General features: G+C 46.6%; 1 protein-coding gene across 1 annotated transcript in view; it reads right to left on the bottom strand.

Moving 5' to 3' along the window:
* LOC120996567 (solute carrier organic anion transporter family member 2B1-like) overlaps nucleotides 1–22874 on the bottom strand; it is a 134347-nt gene that overhangs the window by 53938 nt on the left and 57535 nt on the right. The window contains exons 8-11 of the mRNA XM_040426555.1: nucleotides 18622–18724; nucleotides 12441–12605; nucleotides 9938–10136; nucleotides 9290–9449 (exon numbers count right to left, since the gene is read on the bottom strand). Coding sequence (XP_040282489.1) covers nucleotides 9290–9449; nucleotides 9938–10136; nucleotides 12441–12605; nucleotides 18622–18724 — 627 coding nt within the window. The remainder of the gene's footprint in view (nucleotides 1–9289; nucleotides 9450–9937; nucleotides 10137–12440; nucleotides 12606–18621; nucleotides 18725–22874) is intronic.

Below are 22874 nucleotides of genomic sequence, written 5' to 3'. Positions count from 1 at the left end.
TCTGTGGAATAGACTTCCTCAGGACGTGGTCACAGAGTCTCACTTCCTTCTGGGATTCGCATCCCCACCGATCCCTTGGTTGAACTTGATGGACTTATGTCATTTTTCAACCGTATTAAAGGGGTTCTCCGGACTTTTAATATTGCTGACCTATCCTCAGGATAGGTCATCAATATCAGATCGGCGGGGATCAGACACCCGGCACCCCCGCCGATCAGCTGTTTGAAGAGGAGGAGCGCGCTGTGCCAGTGCTGCCTACTCTTCACTGTTTACCTTCTCGCCGTCTCCTCTGTAGCGGTGAGCAGGTGTAAGTACACCCAAGCCGTCATTTCAATGGGACAGATCGTTCCCATACACGGCAGAGGCGACGGCGAGAAGGTGAACAGTGAAGAGTAGCAGCGCTGGCACAGCGCGCTCCTCCTCTTCAAACAGTTGATCGTTGGGGGTGCCAGGTGTCGGACCCCTGCCAATCTGATATTGATGACCTATCCTGAGGATAGGTCATCATTATTAAAAGCCCATAGAACCCTTTTAACTATGTAACTATGTGAGACTGCATGCTGTGAGGGGGGAGGTGGAGGTAAAGTATCTCTCCCTCTGTATGTCTGAGACTGCCTGTAGCAAGAAGGGAGGAGAGAAAGGCAGCTGCTGCAGTTGGATCTCAGGATTCCTGTATACTACATGCTATGAAAGGGGAGACAAGGGGCGCAGCTGTAGCAGCTTTCTCTCATCATGTCTATTGACTGCATGATGCAGGAGGAGAAGAGGGAGATGGAGTTGATAGATCTATCTCTTACTATGTCTGTAGAATACATGATGTGAGAGGAGTGGGTGAAGAGGCAGCTGTCTATCCCTCAGAATGTCTGTATACTGCATGCTGTGAGAGGGGAGGAGGGAGGTGCAACTGCTAGAACAGTCCCCAGCAAGTCTGTGGGATTATATCCTGCAAGAGGGAAGGAGGGAGAGGTAGTGGCAGAACATTTTCCCAAAATATCTGTAGACTGCCTAAAAAGAGAAGATGGAGTTGTTGTATTTCTGAGGGAGGGGTGGAGGGAGATGCAGCTTCATTATTTCTGTGTCAGTAATATATGTGAGAGAGGAGGAGGTTGATGCAGCTGCAGTATTATCCACTCATTGGGTGTCCATATTGCATGCTATGAGAGAGAAGGAGGGAGATGCAGCTGCAGAATTTCTCCCTAAGTAGGTGTGTGGCAATGCATTCTATGAGAGAGGAGGGGGGAGATAAAGCTGCAGTATCTTTTGCTCATTAGATGTATAGACCACATGCTATGAGAGAGGAAGAGGGAGAAGCAGCTGCAGTAGATTCCGCTCCTTCGGTGTGTAGACTGTATGCTATGAGAAAGTACGAAGAAATGCATCTGCTGGATCTTTCACTCATAAGGTGTATAGATTGTATGCTATGGGGGAGGAGGGAGATGCAGCTGCTGAATCTCTTCAGGTGTATAGATTGTATGCTATGGGGGGAGGAGGGAGATGCAGCTGCTGGATCTCTTCAGATGTATAGATTGTATGCTATGGGGGGGGGGGGATGCAGCTGCTGGATCTCTTCAGATGTATAGATTGTATGCTATGGGGGGGGAGGAGGGAGATGCAGCTGCTGGATCTCTTCGGGTGTATAGATTGTATGCTATGGGGGGAGGGAGATGCAGCTGCTGGATCTCTTTAGGAGTATAGATTGTATGCTATGGGGGAGGAGGGAGATGCAGCTGCTGGATCTCTTCAGGTGTATAGATTATGTGCTATGGGGGGAAGGAGGGAGATGCAGCTGCTGGATCTCTTCAGTTGTATAGATTATGTGCTATGGGGGGAGGAGGGAGATGCAGCTGCTGGATCTCTTCAGATGTATAGATTGTATGCTATAGGGGGAGGAGGGAGATGCAGCTGCTGGATCTCTTCAGGTGTATAGATTATGTGCTATGGGGGGAGGAGGGAGATGCAGCTGCTGGATCTCTTCAGATGTATAGTTTGTATGCTATAGGGGGAGGAGGGAGATGCAGCTGCTGGATCTCTTCAGGTGTATAGATTATGTGCTATGGGGGGAGAAGGGAGATGCAGCTGCTGGATCTCTTCAGGTGTATAGATTGTATGCTATGGGGGGAGGAGGGAGATGCAGCTGCTGGATCTCTTCAGGTGTATAGATTGTATGCTATGGGGGGGGAGGGAGATGCAGCTGCTGAATCTCTTCAGGTGTATAGATTGTATGCTATGGGGGGGGAGGAGGGAGATGCAGCTGCTGGATCTCTTCAGGTGTATAGATTATGTGCTATGGGGGGGAGGGAGATGCAGCTGCTGGATCTCTTCAGGTGTATAGATTATGTGCTATGGGGGAGGGAGATGCAGCTGCTGGATCTCTTCAGGTGTATAGATTATGTGCTATGGGGGAGGGAGATGCAGCTGCTGAATCTCTTCAGGTGTATAGATTATGTGCTATGGGGGAGGAGGGAGATGCAGCTGCTGGATCTCTTCAGGTGTATAGATTGTATGCTATGGGGGGAGGAGGGAGATGCAGCTGCTGGATCTCTTTAGGTGTATAGATTATGTGCTTTGGGGGAGGAGGGAGATGCAGCTGCTGGATCTCTTCAGGTGTATAGATTGTATGCTATGGGGGGGAGGAGGGAGATGCAGCTGCTGGATCTCTTCAGGTGTATAGATTGTATGCTATGGGGGGGAGGAGGGAGATGCAGCTGCTGAATCTCTTCAGGTGTATAGATTGTATGCTATGGGGGGGTGGGAGATGCAGCTGCTGGATCTCTTCAGGTGTATAGATTGTATGCTATGGGGGGGGGGGGAATGCAGCTGCTGGATCTCTTCAGGTATATAGATTGTATGCTATGGGGGGGGGGGGATGCAGCTGCTGGATCTCTTCAGGTGTATAGATTATGTGCTATGGGGGGGAGGGCAATGCAGCTGCTGGATCTCTTCAGGTGTATAGATTATGTGCTATGGGGGAGGAGGGAGATGCAGCTGCTGGATCTCTTCAGGTGTATAGATTATGTGCTATGGGGGGAGGGAGGGAGATGCAGCTGCTGGATCTCTTCAGTTGTATAGATTATGTGCTATGGGGGGAGGAGGGAGATGCAGCTGCTGGATCTCTTCAGATGTATAGATTGTATGCTATAGGGGGAGGAGGGAGATGCAGCTGCTGGATCTCTTCAGGTGTATAGATTATGTGCTATGGGGGGAGGAGGGAGATGCAGCTGCTGGATCTCTTCAGATGTATAGTTTGTATGCTATAGGGGGAGGAGGGAGATGCAGCTGCTGGATCTCTTCAGGTGTATAGATTATGTGCTATGGGGGGAGGAGGGAGATGCAGCTTCTGGATCTCTTCAGGTGTATAGATTGTATGCTATGGGGGGAGGAGGGAGATGCAGCTGCTGGATCTCTTCAGGTGTATAGATTGTATGCTATGGGGGGGGGAGGGAGATGCAGCTGCTGAATCTCTTCAGGTGTATAGATTGTATGCTATGGGGGGGGAGGAGGGAGATGCAGCTGCTGGATCTCTTCAGGTGTATAGATTATGTGCTATGGGGGGGAGGGAGATGCAGCTGCTGGATCTCTTCAGGTGTATAGATTATGTGCTATGGGGGAGGGAGATGCAGCTGCTGAATCTCTTCAGGTGTATAGATTATGTGCTATGGGGGAGGAGGGAGATGCAGCTGCTGGATCTCTTCAGGTGTATAGATTGTATGCTATGGGGGGAGGAGGGAGATGCAGCTGCTGGATCTCTTTAGGTGTATAGATTATGTGCTTTGGGGGAGGAGGGAGATGCAGCTGCTGGATCTCTTCAGGTGTATAGATTGTATGCTATGGGGGGGGAGGAGGGAGATGCAGCTGCTGGATCTCTTCAGGTGTATAGATTGTATGCTATGGGGGGGAGGAGGGAGATGCAGCTGCTGAATCTCTTCAGGTGTATAGATTGTATGCTATGGGGGGGTGGGAGATGCAGCTGCTGGATCTCTTCAGGTGTATAGATTGTATGCTATGGGGGGGGGGAAATGCAGCTGCTGGATCTCTTCAGGTATATAGATTGTATGCTATGGGGGGGGGGGAGATGCAGCTGCTGGATCTCTTCAGGTGTATAGATTATGTGCTATGGGGGGGAGGGAGATGCAGCTGCTGAATCTCTTCAGGTGTATAGATTGTATGCTATGGGGGGAGGGAGATGCAGCTGCTGAATCTCTTCAGGTGTATAGATTGTATGCTATGGGGGGAGAGATGCAGCTGCTGGATCTCTTCAGGTGTAAAGATTATGTGCTATGGGGGGAGGAGGGAGATGCAGCTGCTGGATCTCTTCAGGTGTATAGATTGTATGCTATGGGGGGGGGAGGGAGATGCAGCTGCTGAATCTCTTCCGGTGTATAGATTGTATGCTATGGGGGGGGGAAGATGCAGCTGCTGGATCTCTTCAGGTGTATAGATTATGTGCTATGGGGGGGGGGAGGGAGATGCAGCTGCTGAATCTCTTCAGGTGTATTGATTGTATGCTATGGGGGGGGAGATGCAGCTGCTGAATCTCTTCAGGTGTATAGATTATGTGCTATGGGGGAGGGAGATGCAGCTGCTGGATCTCTTCAGGTGTATAGATTGTATGCTATGGGGGGAGGAGGGAGATGCAGCTGTTGGATCTCTTCAGGTGTATAGATTATGTGCTATGGGGGGAGGAGGGAGATGCAGCTGCTGAATCTCTTCAGGTGTATAGATTATGTGCTTTGGGGGAGGAGGGAGATGCAGCTGCTGGATCTCTTCAGGTGTATAGATTGTATGCTATGGGGGGGAGGAGGGACATGCAGCTGCTGGATCTCTTCAGGTGTATAGATTGTATGCTATGGGGGGGAGGGGAAATGCAGCTGCTGGATCTCTTCAGGTGTATAGATTATGTGCTATGGGGGGGGGGGGATGCAGCTGCTGGATCTCTTCAGGTGTATAGATTATGTGCTATGGGGGGAGGGCAATGCAGCTGCTGGATCTCTTTAGGTGTATAGATTATGTGCTATGGGGGAGGAGGGAGATGCAGCTGCTGGATCTCTTCAGGTGTATAGATTATGTGCTATGGGGGGAGGGAGGGAGGGAGGGAGATGCAGCTGCTGGATCTCTTCAGTTGTATAGATTATGTGCTATGGGGGGAGGAGGGAGATGCAGCTGCTGGATCTCTTCAGATGTATAGATTGTATGCTATAGGGGGAGGAGGGAGATGCAGCTGCTGGATCTCTTCAGGTGTATAGATTATGTGCTATGGGGGGAGGAGGGAGATGCAGCTGCTGGATCTCTTCAGATGTATAGTTTGTATGCTATAGGGGGAGGAGGGAGATGCAGCTGCTGGATCTCTTCAGGTGTATAGATTATGTGCTATGGGGGGAGGAGGGAGATGCAGCTTCTGGATCTCTTCAGGTGTATAGATTGTATGCTATGGGGGGAGGAGGGAGATGCAGCTGCTGGATCTCTTCAGGTGTATAGATTGTATGCTATGGGGGGGGGGGAGGGAGATGCAGCTGCTGAATCTCTTCAGGTGTATAGATTGTATGCTATGGGGGAGGGGGGAGGGAGATGCAGCTGCTGGATCTCTTCAGGTGTATAGATTATGTGCTATGGGGGGGAGGGAGATGCAGCTGCTGGATCTCTTCAGGTGTATAGATTATGTGCTATGGGGGAGGGAGATGCAGCTGCTGAATCTCTTCAGGTGTATAGATTATGTGCTATGGGGGAGGAGGGAGATGCAGCTGCTGGATCTCTTCAGGTGTATAGATTGTATGCTATGGGGGGAGGAGGGAGATGCAGCTGCTGGATCTCTTTAGGTGTATAGATTATGTGCTTTGGGGGAGGAGGGAGATGCAGCTGCTGGATCTCTTCAGGTGTATAGATTGTATGCTATGGGGGGGGGGGAGGGAGATGCAGCTGCTGGATCTCTTCAGGTGTATAGATTGTATGCTATGGGGGGGAGGAGGGAGATGCAGCTGCTGAATCTCTTCAGGTGTATAGATTGTATGCTATGGGGGGGTGGGAGATGCAGCTGCTGGATCTCTTCAGGTGTATAGATTGTATGCTATGGGGGGGGGAAATGCAGCTGCTGGATCTCTTCAGGTATATAGATTGTATGCTATGGGGGGGGGAGATGCAGCTGCTGGATCTCTTCAGGTGTATAGATTATGTGCTATGGGGGGGAGGGAGATGCAGCTGCTGAATCTCTTCAGGTGTATAGATTGTATGCTATGGGGGGAGGGAGATGCAGCTGCTGAATCTCTTCAGGTGTATAGATTGTATGCTATGGGGGGGGGGAGATGCAGCTGCTGGATCTCTTCAGGTGTATAGATTATGTGCTATGGGGGGGAGGAGGGAGATGCAGCTGCTGAATCTCTTCAGGTGTATTGATTGTATGCTATGGGGGGGGAGATGCAGCTGCTGAATCTCTTCAGGTGTATAGATTATGTGCTATGGGGGAGGGAGATGCAGCTGCTGGATCTCTTCAGGTGTATAGATTGTATGCTATGGGGGGAGGAGGGAGATGCAGCTGTTGGATCTCTTCAGGTGTATAGATTATGTGCTATGGGGGGAGGAGGGAGATGCAGCTGCTGAATCTCTTCAGGTGTATAGATTATGTGCTTTGGGGGAGGAGGGAGATGCAGCTGCTGGATCTCTTCAGGTGTATAGATTGTATGCTATGGGGGGGAGGAGGGACATGCAGCTGCTGGATCTCTTCAGGTGTATAGATTGTATGCTATGGGGGGGGGGGGAATGCAGCTGCTGGATCTCTTCAGGTTTATAGATTATGTGCTATGGGGGGGAGGGAGATGCAGCTGCTGCATCTCTTCAGGTGTATAGATTATGTGCTATGGGGGGGAGGAGGGAGATGCAGCTGCTGAATCTCTTCAGGTGTATTGATTGTATGCTATGCGGGGGGGAGATGCAGCTGCTGAATCTCTTCAGGTGTATAGATTATGTGCTATGGGGGAGGGAGATGCAGCTGCTGGATCTCTTCAGGTGTATAGATTGTATGCTATGGGGGGAGGAGGGAGATGCAGCTGTTGGATCTCTTCAGGTGTATAGATTATGTGCTATGGGGGGAGGAGGGAGATGCAGCTGCTGAATCTCTTCAGGTGTATAGATTATGTGCTTTGGGGGAGGAGGGAGATGCAGCTGCTGGATCTCTTCAGGTGTATAGATTGTATGCTATGGGGGGGAGGAGGGACATGCAGCTGCTGGATCTCTTCAGGTGTATAGATTGTATGCTATGGGGGGGGAGGGGAAATGCAGCTGCTGGATCTCTTCAGGTGTATAGATTATGTGCTATGGGGGGGAGGGAGATGCAGCTGCTGGATCTCTTCAGGTGTATAGATTATATGCTATGGGGGGAGGGAGATGCAGCTGCTGAATCTCTTCAGGTGTAAAGATTATGTGCTATGGGGGGGAGGGAGATGCAGCTGCTGGATCTCTTCAGGTGTATAGATTGTATGCTATGGGGGGGGGAGGGAGATGCAGCTGCTGAATCTCTTCAGGTGTATAGATTGTATGCTATGGGGGGGGGGAGGGAGATGCAGCTGCTGAATCTCTTCAGGTGTATAGATTGTATGCTATGGGGGGGGGGAGATGCAGCTGCTGGATCTCTTCAGGTGTATAGATTATGTGCTATGGGGGGGAGGAGGGAGATGCAGCTGCTGAATCTCTTCAGGTGTATTGATTGTATGCTATGGGGGGGGAGATGCAGCTGCTGAATCTCTTCAGGTGTATAGATTATGTGCTATGGGGGAGGGAGATGCAGCTGCTGGATCTCTTCAGGTGTATAGATTGTATGCTAAGGGGGGAGGAGGGAGATGCAGCTGTTGGATCTCTTCAGGTGTATAGATTATGTGCTATGGGGGGAGGAGGGAGATGCAGCTGCTGAATCTCTTCAGGTGTATAGATTATGTGCTTTGGGGGAGGAGGGAGATGCAGCTGCTGGATATCTTCAGGTGTATAGATTGTATGCTATGGGGGGGGAGGGGAAATGCAGCTGCTGGATCTCTTCAGGTGTATAGATTATGTGCTATGGGGGGGAGGGAGATGCAGCTGCTGGATCTCTTCAGGTGTATAGATTATGTGCTATGGGGGGGAGGAGGGAGATGCAGCTGCTGAATCTCTTCAGGTGTATTGATTGTATGCTATGGGGGGGGAGATGCAGCTGCTGAATCTCTTCAGGCGTATAGATTATGTGCTATGGGTGAGGGAGATGCAGCTGCTGGATCTCTTCAGGTGTATAGATTGTATGCTATGGGGGGAGGAGGGAGATGCAGCTGTTGGATCTCTTCAGGTGTATAGATTATGTGCTATGGGGGGAGGATGGAGATGCAGCTGCTGAATCTCTTCAGGTGTATAGATTATGTGCTTTGGGGGAGGAGGGAGATGCAGCTGCTGGATCTCTTCAGGTGTATAGCTTGTATGCTATGGGGGGGAGGAGGGACATGCAGCTGCTGGATCTCTTCAGGTGTATAGATTGTATGCTATGGGGGGGGAGGGGAAATGCAGCTGCTGGATCTCTTCAGGTGTAAAGATTATGTGCTATGGGGGGAGGAGGGAGATGCAGCTGCTGGATCTCTTCAGGTGTATAGATTGTATGCTATGGGGGGGGGAGGGAGATGCAGCTGCTGGATCTCTTCAGGTGTATAGATTGTATGCTATGGGGGGGGGGAGGGAGATGCAGCTGCTGAATCTCTTCAGGTGTAAAGATTATGTGCTATGGGGGGGAGGGAGATGCAGCTGCTGGATCTCTTCAGGTGTATAGATTGTATGCTATGGGGGGGGGAGGGAGATGCAGCTGCTGAATCTCTTCAGGTGTATAGATTGTATGCTATGGGGGGGGGGGAGATGCAGCTGCTGGATCTCTTCAGGTGTATAGATTATGTGCTATGGGGGGAGGAGGGAGATGCAGCTGCTGAATCTCTTGATTATTAGTTGTATAGGTTATTTTCTATGAGATTGGAGGAGGGAGATGCAGCTGCTGGATCTTTCGTTCATTAGGTATATAGGCTGCATGCTATGAGGGGGAGGAGGGAGATGCAGCTACATTATTTCTAACTCAATTTTTCTCAAGAGGCAGTTAGAAGAAGAGGCGACATCTGCCCCAGAGAACACATCATAGTTCTGACATCAAACCAGGAAGATCCCATTTACTCAGTTGTACAGTGTTCACTTTAGGACATGGTCAGATATCATTGTCAAGTATCAGACTGATGCCACTGTTACACCTGACTCTGGAGAGGATTAACAGAAGACAGCTCCCACTAACTCCAGCACTTACCAGCACTTTATTATCCTTGTAATCAAAGTTGACGCCTTCACACCCGGCGTAGCACGGAGAGATGTACTCAATGCCGTCTGCACTGCAGATTGGGTTGAAAGCGGATTCGGAGCAGCCACATTCGCTGCTGCACTCGGTCACATTGTGCCAAAGTCCAACACTGAAAAACAAGAGACACGGCATAACCTGAGAAATCAGGGGCAGTGTAAACTGACACTGAGAAGAAAGTGAAGCTTTATAATCTACATATCAATACTCAAACTGGACTGTCTTGTACTCTATTCACACCCAGAGCTGCATTCACAGTCCTGCTAGATGTGGCTTATAATCACTCTGCCCTGGGTGGACAATCACATCTGCACACTGTAGCAGTGAGAGGAAGTTAAGCAGAAGCGGGCAGAATCCTTATTGCAGCTCTGGATGTGACTGGAGCATTGGAAACATGAACCTTTACTAAGTAAAAGTGCATCCCTCATTCAGTCAGCAGAGGTAAGCTCAATAACTCATTAGGGCCTCCTCATTAGGACCTCCTTATATCAGCCGCTCTAGTTCTAGGACCATGTATGATCTTATGCTTCAGTGACCACCCAGCTCCACTCTCAGCCAGTCGTCTAGAGAAGCTCACTTCCATAGAAGACTTTTCTTTACCTTAAACCTTGGTCAGCATGGGGACTTGCAAACTGTTGTGTCGAGCATCCCAAGAAGAGCAGCGGAAGAGCAATCAGGACGCAGCAGAACAATCCAATGACACACATGGCTCCGCACTGCCGAGAGGATAACTGGAACCTCTTTATGATAATTCCACCTAAAACAATGCCGGCCATTGCTCCAGGGATGTTCACGGATCCTGAGACCAAAGAGATTGTGACTAAATTTTAAAACCTTCACTCTTGGAGGAACCAATATCTAGTACCTGCAGGACACCTATCGAGGTGTCTTCTCCACCCTCACTCCAAACTTCAGGTTGAAAAATCAAACAAACAAAAGTAATCATCAACAGAAGCTAATTATAGGATTGGCCACAAAGGAAAGTGAAATATTTTTAAGACATCAAAAATGTTCCTTTTTAAAGGGGCAAGAACCCCAAAACTGGATGTCTCATCATGTTTTGTTAGGACTTTCCAATTAGTCATGTTGGAAGTCTCTGGATATTGACTCTCACAGGGTTGCTACTTCCAACAGGTGACACCAGACAGTTTGTATTTCCTATGGAGGAGAGCTATTTTGCATAAAAGGAAGCATTCTGTAGGTATGAGCAGCTGGTGGTCTCCTCGAGGAGAACCTGTACCTTCGGAGAGTTACATATGGTTTGTATTATGATTGTCTTTTGTAGTTTTCATATTGATACCCTATTCTTAGAGGACAAACTGTAGTACCAGGTGTAACCACTAGGGAAGCTGATCGACAGGAGGTTCCTGATGTCTGAGCCCTCCAATCAAACATTGATGGCCTATCCTAAGGTTGACTAGTTCACAGTGATGATGCACCAATAGTAATGTCATGTACAGTACAGACCAAAAGTTTGGACACACCTTCTCATTCAAAGAGTTTTCTTTATTTTCATGACTATGAAGGCATCAAAGCTATGAATTAACACATGTGGAATTATATACATAACAAACAAGTGTGAAACAACTGAAAATATGTCATATTCTAGGTTCTTCAAAGTAGCCACCTTTTGCTTTGATTACTGATTTGCACACTCTTGGCATTCTCTTGATGAGCTTCAAGAGGTAGTCCCCTGAAATGGTCTTCCAACAGTCTTGAAGGAGTTCCCAGAGATGCTTAGCACTTGTCGGCCCTTTTGCCTTCACTCTGCGGTCCAGCTCACACCAAACCATCTCGATTGGGTTCAGGTCCGGTGACTGTGGAGGCCAGGTCATCTGGCGCAGCACCCCATCACTCTCCTTCATGGTCAAATAGCCCTTACTTTCAAAGTTTTCCCAATTTTTCGGCTGACTGACTAACCTTCATTTCTTAAAGTAATGATGGCCACTCGTTTTTCTTTACTTAGCTGCTTTTTTCTTGCCATAATACAAATTCTAACAGTCTATTCAGTAGGACTATCAGCTGTGTATCCACCTGACTTCTCCTCAACGCCACTGATGGTCCCAACCCCATTTATGAGGCAAGAAATCCCACTTATTAAACCTGACAGGGCACACCTGTGAAGTGAAAACCATTTCAGGGGACTACCTCTTGAAGCTCATCAAGAGAATGCCAAGAGTGTGCAAAGCAGTAATCAAAGCAAAAGGTGGCTACTTTGAAGAACCTAGAATATGACATATTTTCAGTTGTTTCACACTTGTTTGTTATGTATATAATTCAACATGTGTTAATTCATAGTTTTGATGCCTTCATAGTCATGAAAATAAAGAAAACTCTTTGAATGAGAAGGTGTGTCCAAACTTTTGGTCTGTACTGTACATGGCTGCATCATCCAATGGCCACCCAGACGAAAAATGTTTACAGGAATAATATTCAATTATTTTTCTGGTTGTGTAGATCGGTCACAGGCATTGCTCCGATTCCCCGACCACATATTGCCCAACTGTCCCACTTTCTGGAGGACTGTAACACTGTATGGACTCCAGAGGGCGCAGCTAATGTAAATATGTCCAAAAACGGGATGTTTACTGGGTGGATCGGACAGGGCACATTTTGAGGAGTAGGCAGCTGTAGAGTTAAATGACAATGTTAAGGCAGTCTGGAGCCACCACTAGGGGGCAATCATTGAGTACAGATTTGTACAGCTCCCATAGATGTATAGGCTGCACTTTCTAGGTGGAGGATTGTTGCTTCTTTAATTTTTTGGGCCCAAGTTAACTCTTTATATCTCTTGTGCCAGCTGGGGGATTGTAAGCTCTTGCGGTCAGAGTCCTCATTGTTTAATGAGTAGTTGGCACCCATTTTCAGATAGTTTATTCTGAACTATTGGAGTGGAGTCCCACGCTCCAGGCGCTCATCCATTAGAGTCTCCTCATCTCTGGGGGACCCACACTTGCACCTAATGTAATTTTTGTGCAAGTGTTCCTTTCTTAGGTCACATTCCAACAGAGCTCAATGGCAATGGCGAATTGAGCGTCACATGACCTTGGTCACGTGACCTATCACCGATTTACATTTGGAAGCAAACAATGGGGTCACCTACCGATCAACAGATTAGCCAAGGACACCGTGATCGAGAACTGCCTCTCCAGAAATTTGGCCATGAAGGTCGCCACCCCGCATATCATGGCCGACAGATTGGCTTGAGCCAAAACCACCAAGATATAGATTGGATTTTTCAACGTCCTGAGTAAAACTTTTGGAAAAACTAAAAAAAAAAAAAAAAGGTAAAAAAACCCCAAAAAAACGGATTAATGACATCAATGAAATATGGCAGATTTTGCAGGGTGCAAGGTGCTTACTTATACTGCTCTACCCGTAAACACAGAGAACCGTCAGTCACCGGACACTGGTTCCGTATGGTCTCCGTGAAGAATATTGCTTGCTGCACTGCTAAATGCCACCACTAGGGGCGCTATGTAACTTCATGTCATAGAGACTTGTTGATGATGTCTATGAATCTAGACCATCACTGATTCCCACAATAAGAGATCAGGGCCACAGAAATGTCCATACCTGGAACCTCCAGAACCCTTAGGAGATCGACTCAAGCAGCTAGATTTAATATACTGTAAAAGGAATTGAGCAACATTTGAAAAACATGGCTACTTTATTCCAGAATCAGCGCCACCTCTGTCCACAGGTTGTGTCTGGTATTGCAGTTCAGTCCCGTTCACTTAAATGCAGCTGTGCTGCAGTACCGAACGCAGCCCATAGACAGGAGTGTCACTGTTTGAGGATGAAATACACCATATTTTCCTATGATGACATCACAGAGTTGACCAGTCACAAGCATTTATGCAAGGAATGCAGTGCATACTGACACTGGTAGTAGAAATGAAGCAGTGTCATTTTACATAAGAATTCAGATTTATACGCCGCTCAGGACTTTGTGCTTTTATCTAAACAAATGCATAGTCAATCGTTTTCCACTTTCTACTTTCAGTATGTTTTTGGCATAAGCCGTATGTCGCCCAGATGCAGATCCTGGAAATGTGTGATGCTTCCCAGGTCTACACAGTGGAGTCCTTCACACCTCAGTCTCAGGAGGATTCAGATGGAAGATGGCATTTTCTGTACCTTTAGACGGATGCTCCGTTGAGACACCAGGATGACCCTTGAAAAGTGTGCCGCTTCCTCCAGGACTCACGCCGGCGACGTGTGAAGTGTCGTAAAAAACGACAAGGACACAACAATCTCTACTGAAGGATTCAACTCTCCAGACTAAAATGTCACTGCTGACTAGAAACCGTGTCGGACTGGGGTACTTGGGGCCCATGAGTGTAACTGATTCTGGGGGCCCACCTTAGGGCTCCTGCACACTAACTTAGCTTTTTTTTCCCCATGTCCGTACCGTTCCCTTCACTTTAACGGGGCCGCAAAAAATAAAATGACTCCGTGTCTGTATGTCCGCATGTCCGTTCTGCAAAATGATAGAACATGTCCTATTATTGTCAGCATTACAGACACGGATAGGACGGTTCTATTAGGGGCCGTTCTGTTCCACGTAATGTGGAATGCACACACCCGGTATCCATGTTTAGAGGATCCGCAATTTGAACTTATACGTGGCACACAAGACACTTATACGTGGCTCACATGCCGCTATGCTGCACATACACCACTGACACATAGAACATGTATATAGCACACACCAATCACACATAGGAAACACGCAATGCACACACCAAGAAATATATGCCTAAGTGTAGCGCACTTAAAGGGATCCTCTCCCTTCAGTAAGTGGCATTTATCATGTAGAGAAAGTTAATACAAGGCACTTACTAATGTATTGTGATTGTCCATATTGCTTCCTTTCTATTACCACAGTGTAATCCAGCAGCGGTGGCCGTGCTTGCACACTATAGGGAAAGGTGTTGGCCTACGCGCACTTCCAGCCTTTCCCTATAGTGTGTAAGCACGGCCACCGCTGCTGGATTACACGTTGGTAATAACCGCGGATACGTGCTGTGTATAATGTGATGGAAAGGAGGCAATATGGACAATCACAATACATTAGTAAGTGCCTTGTATTAACTGCATGATAAATGCCATTTACTGAAGTGAGACAAACCCTTTAACCCCTTTAAGCATAAATGTCTGGCATGAAATTTACCAAATCGTAACCTCCTCAGATTGTACATAATCTACATTATAATATAAGGGGTTGTCCGACCGTAATGACTATCAACGGGATCGGTGATAAATATCAGATTGCTGGGGTCTGACTGCTGGAACACCCACTGATCAGGAAAAAAGGGGTCCTGAGACATTCAATTACATTACCGCCAATCTATGACCCGACCACGTTCCCTTGATCATGGGGGTCCCAGCAGTCAGACCCCCACCAATCAGACACTTGTCACCTGTCGTGTCATAGCTGTTGGACCTTTTCACATTCCCTATCCTTAAAGGTTTTCTTTGGGTGTAAAATAAAATAATAAAATTAAAATTAAAAAATCTGGCCCAAAATATGTGTCAAACTAAAATAGAAATGCTCGCCTGTTAAAGGGCCGGTGTCCACTTTTCTAGTTATCTTCTATCTACAGTATCGGGGATAACTAAGTGATTCGTGGGGGGCTGAACGCTGGAGCCCCCATTGATCCCCCTTCTTGATTGAGTAGCAGGTGGAGCATATGCCCTGCCTCTCCATCCATTCACTATGGGGTCGCCGGAGATGGCGGAGTACAGCGCTGGCTATTTACAGTGGTCCCAAAGAGAATGAATGGAGCAGCAGGGCGTATGTGTGGCTGGTCACACCATCAAAAAGGGGGAACAGGACCCGTTTCTGGGATCAGTGGGGGTCGCAGAATCGGACCCCACTAATCATGTAGTTATGCCCTATGGTGTGGAGAGGATAACTTGAAAACCTGCACAACCCCTTTAAATCCTCCCCCACCAGTTTCTCTTTACATGGCAGCAGTGATTCCTGTAAATATGGAATATCATCACTGCCGCCATGTAAACCTATACGTGTCAATACTGGAGAATATGACGCACTGTGCAGATTTTTTTCGGGTATAAGTCCAACCCCCTTTGGAGGTCACAACCTTTAACAAAGCCCAAGCAAAGCCGCTAGAGGAGCAACGTGAGCAAAGGGCACAAACGGAGGGTCATATCTGAAGACGAGGCATTAGGGTCACGTGAGGCAGAGTAATAGTGGGGATCCTGGAGCAGAGGTATTAGAGGGGCAACTGGAGAAAAGGTAATATTAGGGGTGCACCTAAAGCAGAGGCTTTGGGGGGGACCAAGGGCAGAAACCCCCCAATGCTACTCTGAACTCTGCAGAGAGCAGCATGTTCTCTCCTCCTTCACTGCCAGCAGCCCGGGAAGCTTAGAAGATACTGCGGGGCCTCCTGTACAATTGATACCAGTAGGAGCCTGCATCACTGTGCAATACTGCCACCTAGTGGCTACAATAATTATTTCTCCTGAGAAACAAGAGAAATAATTACTCCTCTGTCTTCTCACTGGGCGCAGGAGACTGGGGGCCCACCGAGGAATCCCCCGCCTCCCCGGTGGGCCAGAAATGATAAAAACTGAGCGCAAGAAACAAAGACAAAATTAATACTAATTAATAATAATAAGAACAAAACACATTAACAGATAAATACAAAATAATAAAAAAATAAATGAATAAAAAATATGAAGGATGAAAAAATGAATAGCAAAATGTTTAAATGAATAACAAAGAAACTAAAAAAAGTAAATATAGAATAAATTAATTTAAAAAAAATGTCATAATTAAAAAACTACCAAGTAAATGAAATAACAAAATAAATAAAATAACTGGAAAATAAATACATTAATAGTGAAATGAATGTAAAAAAAATAAATATAACAAGAAAATAAAAACTAAAAAATGTACTAAATAAAAACAAAAGAATTGCATTACTAATTACATGAATAATGAAAATGGATGTAAAATATATGCATTAAATTAGTACTACATAATGTGAAGAACTACAAAATATTCAATTAAATAAATGCACAATAAAAAAATAAAATGTATAAATAGCAGCAAAATAAGAAATTAAAGACAAAATAAATGCATATAAAAACCTGCAACGTAAAATAAACCTACAAAATAAATACAAAATAAGTCGATATAAAATGGCTACAAATGAATAAATACTTTTAAATCGATAGACAAAACAAATAAATAGTGAGGCTCATTTTGGATGTTAAAGGGGTTCACCTAGATTAAAAAAAAACAAAAAAAACTAACTTCTGTCTGCAGATCATAACAAGTTTAAAAGGGTTAACAGCCCTTAAAATAAGTTAAAATTCATAACTATGGCGTCACCACTTCAGACAATGAATGGACAGCTGGTGTCATGTGGCACTGGACGACGCTGTAGGTGACCGACTGTGGAGGAAATATTTATTAATATTATTTATTATCTAATAGAGATCATATCTCCTCCTGATCCGGCAGAGAGATAGTTAATGCAATGACCTTGGTGGGGGTGACCTCTTCTATACAGCAGCGGCAGAGGAGGTCCTGCAGTTGGATTATTACACATGAAATGAAGCAATCTGCGAATCTGCGAATAAATGAAATGTATCACTGATATCTATGAATAATGAGGAAGCAACCAAGTGACACTGTGACCTGGGGGTGAGATCTGACCTCCCAGATGGAACCTCATAGGACTTCATTATGGAGGAAGTAGGCAGTGGAAGAAGGTTTGATGTGTAACAGATGCTCTAATATTCATATTAACCTGTTGATTCATACCATGGGGGGAGGGGGAGGCATATTGACCCCAAAAACTAATATGTCCATTTTGGTTGTCACCCAAGTTTCCAGCTCTTTTCCTGTGTCCTCTGTTCTGTTCCTACATTTTATTTACTGGACTATGGAGTCCATCCTCAGACCCTATAGAGCTGCATTACCAGAAGCAGGAGAAGGGGTACGAAGTAGGAAGAGTAGAGAGGATGGAAGCGGAAAAGGAAGTGATAGAAGTAGGAATGTTCTAGAGAAAGAGACTAGCACCGGGAAGTGAAGGGAAGTAAAAGAGAAATGAAATGAAGAAAAAAGAGAACAGGAAACAGAAGGGAAATTATAAGTGACAGGGAAAAGGATAAGGAAAGGGAGGGAAAAGGGGAATGGGAAGGACAATGGAATATAAAGTATAAATGGAGAGCAGAAGGAAAGGATGGAGGAAGGTAGCTTGAAGGAGGAAGAGGAAACAGGAAGGGAATTTAAAGGGTTGCAGAAAAAGAAATGGAAGGGAGGAAGTAAGGCAAAGGAATGTGAGGGAGAAAAGGGGTAATAAGAAGGGAAACTAAATGGAAAGTGAAGTGGAGTGGAAAGGGAAGGGAAAACAGAAGAGGAAGTAAATGCAAACTTTCAGAAAAGGTAGAAAGGGAAGAGAATAGGAAAGACAATGGAATTTGAAGGCGTAAGGGAAATGGCAAGGAGAGAGGAAGGAAAAATGAAGGACAAGTGGAAAGAGAAGGGTAAATAGAAGAGGATGGAAAATTAAAGGGGAGGAGGGAAGAGGTAAGGCAATGGAAGGGAAATGGAAAAATAATGGAAAGTAAAGTGGCAGTGTGAAGGGTAAGGAAAAGAAGAAGAAAGGAACTGAAAGGAGTTGAGGAAATTGAAAGAAAAAGAGAAGGGGAAAGAAAACTATAAGGCAATGGAATGTTAAAAATAAAAGATAAAAGGAGCGAAGGGGTGTGGAAAGTAAAGAGGAAGGGCAAGTAGAAAGGAAAGAGGAAACAGCAGAGGAAACAAGAGAGGAAGTAAATTGAAAGGGATGGAGAAATGAAAAGGACCAGTGGAAAGGAAACATAAGTAAAGGAAGGAAGAACAGGAATGGCAAGATTGACCATGTTGTCTTTTTATACCATTAATCTTATATCTTTCTATGAAAGGGAAAAGCACAAGAAAGGAGAAGATTCAAAGGAATTGGAAGACACTGCAAAAAGGAAAGTGTTGGGAAGCTGTGAGTGTAGGAAGAAAGGGAAAGGACAAATACAGGACAAGGAAGAGAAAATGACATTTTAAAGAGAAAAAGAGAACATTTTGAGGTTCCTGTAGGTCCCTTGGGCGACATTTCCCCCTTTCTTACAGTAACCTTGAGCTGTACTGTTACCACATTCAGTTTCTCTTAATGACCATTATATCATGTGAATGAATTCAGCCTTCCGGGAGTTAAAAGCGTCCCCCGGGCGTAAGGTGGCAGGGTTACAATGTATAATGAGCGGAGTACCTCTGATGAACTGTGCCAAGGACAGGGGTTCACTTCTGTCAGGATTATTCTTGAAGGCATCCATCAGGCCGGGTTTGCTCTCATCTGCGCTCTCATGCTTGACCTGCTGGGAAATAGAGAGAAAATATCAGCTACAGAATCTCACGAGAGCGAGGAAAAGGTGTAGTGTCGGCTGCAACGCAGAGCGGAGCTAATAAGAGCCGGGGTTCTGCAGGTCACAGCTATGCATCACCACAGTCCACTGTAGGAAGAAGCAATGGCATTAACTCTATATATCCTAATACCCGATACAAGATGAGATACGGCCTCTAGCCTGGATACAAGATGAGATACGGCCTCTAACCTGGATACAAGAGGAGATACGGCCTCTAACCTGGATACAAGAGGAGATACATCCTCTAGCCTGGATACAAGAGGAGATACGGCCTCTAGCCTGGATACAAGATGAGATACGGCCTCTAACCTGGATACAAGAGGAGATACGGCCTCTAACCTGGATACAAGAGGAGATACGCCTCTAGCCTGGATACAAGAGGAGATACGGCCTCTAGCCTGGATACAAGAGGGGATACGGCCTCTAGCCTGGATACAAGAGGAGATACGGCCTCTAGACTGGATACAAGAGGAGATACGGCCTCTAGCCTGAATACAAGATGAGATACGGCCTCTAGCCTGGATACAAGAGGAGATACGGCCTCTAGCCTGGATACAAGAGGAGATACAGCCTCTAGCCTGGATACAAGATGAGATACGGCCTCTAGCCTGGATATAAGATGAGATACGGCCTCTAGCCTGGATACAAGATGAGATACGGCCTCTAGACTGGATACAAGATGAGATACGGCCTCTAGCCTGGATACAAGATGAGATACGGCCTCTAGACTGGATACAAGAGGAGATATGGCCTCTAGCCTGGATACAAGGTGAGATATGGCCTCTAGCCTGGATACAAGGTGAGATATGGCCTCTAGCCTGGATACAAGATGGGATACGGTCTCTAGCCTGGATACAAGATGAGATACAGTCTCTAGCCTGGATACAAGATGAGATACGACCTCTAGGCTAGATGCAAGATGAGATACAGCCTTTAGCCTGGATACAAGATGAGATACAGCCTTTAGCCTGGATACAAGATGAGATACGACCTCTAGCCTGGATACAAAATGAGATACGGCCTCTAGCCTGGATACAAGATGAGATACGGCCTCTAGCCTGGATACAAGATGAGATACGGCCTCTAGCCTGGATACAAGATGAGATACGGCCTCTAGCCTGGATACAAGATGAGATACGGCCTCTAGGCTGGATATAAGATGAGATACGGCTTCTAGTCTGGATACAAGATGAGATACAGCCTCTAGCCTGGATACAAGATGAGATACGACCTCTAGGCTAGATGCAAGATGAGATACAGCCTTTAGCCTGGATACAAGATGAGATACAGCCTTTAGACTGGATACAAGATGAGATACGGCCTCTAGCCTGGATACAAGAGGAGATACGGCCTCTAGCCTGGATACAAGATGAGATACAGCCTCTAGCCTGGATACAAGATGAGATACAGCCTCTAGCCTGGATACAAGATGAGATACGGCCTCTAGCCTGGATACAAGATGAGATACGGCCTCTAGCCTGGATACAAGATGAGATACGGCCTCTAGCCTGGATACAAGATGAGATACGGCCTCTAGACTGGATACAAGATGAGATACGGCCTCTAGCCTGGATACAAGATGAGATACGGCCTCTAGCCTGGATACAAGATGAGATACGGCCTCTAGCCTGGATACAAGATGAGATACGGCTCTAGGCTGGATATAAGATGAGATACGGCTTCTAGTCTGGATACAAGATGAGATACAGCCTCTAGCCTGGATACAAGATGAGATACGACCTCTAGGCTAGATGCAAGATGAGATACAGCCTTTAGCCTGGATACAAGATGAGATACAGCCTTTAGCCTGGATACAAGATGAGATACGGCCTCTAGCCTGGATACAAGATGAGATACGGCCTCTAGCCTGGATACAAGATGAGATACGGCCTCTAGCCTGGATACAAGATGAGATACGGCCTCTAGCATGGATACAAGATGAGATACGGCCTCTAGCCTGGATATAAGATGAGATACGGCTTCTAGTCTGGATACAAGATGAGATACAGCCTCTAGCCTGGATACAAGATGAGATACGACCGCTAGGCTAGATGCAAGATGAGATACAGCCTTTAGCCTGGATACAAGATGAGATACAGCCTTTAGCCTGGATACAAGATGAGATACAGCCTTTAGCCTGGATACAAGAGGAGATACGGCCTCTAGCCTGAATAGAAGATGAGATACGGTTGGGTGTGGAGGCATACAGGTCATGGTATCCTGCGGCACATTTGCCCACAGATGTTGGGGCCTGTAGATCCTGCACACTCCTAGGTTGGTGAATCTGACGTCCTAGGCGGTCCCATAAATGCTCGATCGGTGAAAAATCTGGTGTCCGGGCAGCCATGGAAGTGTTGTAATCTGGAGGAGACATTCCTGGGAAACTCTTGCTGAGTGCGGGAATTATCCTGCGGAAATATGTCAGTTAGAAGCCCTGCCATGAGCGGACACACGGGGCAGCAGGATGTCCTGCACATATCACTGAACTGTTAGTGTCCCTCATATCACTACTAGGGGTGACCAACTGTCTAATGCATTGGCTCCCAGATCATCACACCAGTAGTGGGGGCAGTGTCTCACTCCACAACAAAGGCAAAATTGAAGCACTGACCACCAGGACTTCATACTCCAACCTGACCATCGCTGGATCCCAAACAAAACCTAGATTCATCTCTAAAGATGATCAGATTAAAGGTGAAGGTGGCTGACTGTCAATGGCAGGACATGTAATGGGCACCATAACACCATCTACTAAGCGCCTGGAAATGGTCCGGGCAGAGACAAGGGGGGAGTAATGAAGGGGCCAGCAGTGTCTGGATGGTGGACAACAAAACTGTGGGAGCTCCTTGCGTTTGTCGGCGGAGCAAAAAGATCCTCTCTACTGGTGTCTGTCCAGGCTGGCTTGAGCCGGTTCACCGTGTGTGCCCTCACGTAATCACTACCCCCCCACACTTTCTAACACCGTGGTCAGAATGGTTGAGTAATTGATCTGGCTTCTCTCAGCACAATAATGAGTCCCCTCGGAAAGTCTGTCAACTTCACAAAATATCTTTGGTTGCATCGTAGAGGTATGTCTAGCAGTCAACAATCTCTCACCAAGAGGTACACTACCCTAAAGTAGCCTCTGTGAGTATTTTTATAGGGTTAGAAGGGGAATCACTGTTACGCCCTCTTGTGGCAAGACCCAGTATGTAATCAGGCCACACCTACAACCATTTACACATCTGCCTGAGACATAACGGCAGCAATCTGACATTTCTATCTGGGGGGCGGTGTGTTTTTGGTCAGTGAGTGTATATGGCAGATGGTAACATGAATGTACAGTATAATCTAATGGGCTCCTGAGAGTAGCAGAAATCTGACACCTGACAACCTGATCACTGAATCCAATGCATCCACGCTGGCGGTATAGGTTTCACAATGTAATGTAATCTCTCAGATAATGAGTGCTTTATGTCTACAGTCAACACAAAGTGCCTTTATGAGCCCTACCTGTGTTAGTGTCAGTCTTTACTGGCACCGACATTATATTCATAAACCATAGGGCTCAACGTGACCAGAGCTTAAGGTCTATAGCACTGCAGTGACAGTAGAGGTTGTCGCCCGTCTTCGATCCTCCTTGACTCATTCCAACTGTTCTGTCCACTTGTTGTAGCTTTTCTATTTATTCATGAACCTGAAAGCTCTGGATGATCAGCCATTAGTTTGCCCTACACTGCTCTTGTCAGTCTTCACTGTAGTTCTGGTATTCTATTCATGAAGCAGCCAGTGCGTCATCCTGCAGCTTTAACTTCCTAATCACTTTGCGATCTTAAGTGAGACGCGGTTTCCTGGCGGGCGCTCATTTACCGGCGGAGATTTTTATATTTAGACTCATCGAGCAAAACTAAAATGCAGAAGTTAGAAGTGCGTCCTCCGTGCCACATCCTCCGCAGCCCAAAATTTGACAAACGGGATTGTGAAAGTGCGTCCTATATTTACAGATGTAGCAGAGCTGAATCTGTCATCATTACTTTTGCTTTAGCACAAGCTGCACTCCTCGGTGACATCATGTCTGATCACATACTGAATCCCTATCGGGCACCCTTCTGCAACATGA

This window comes from Bufo bufo, chromosome 3, assembly GCF_905171765.1.
Source record: "Bufo bufo chromosome 3, aBufBuf1.1, whole genome shotgun sequence".
NCBI classification, from domain to species: domain Eukaryota; kingdom Metazoa; phylum Chordata; class Amphibia; order Anura; family Bufonidae; genus Bufo; species Bufo bufo.
This window is presented reverse-complemented; position numbering and strand designations above follow the sequence as displayed.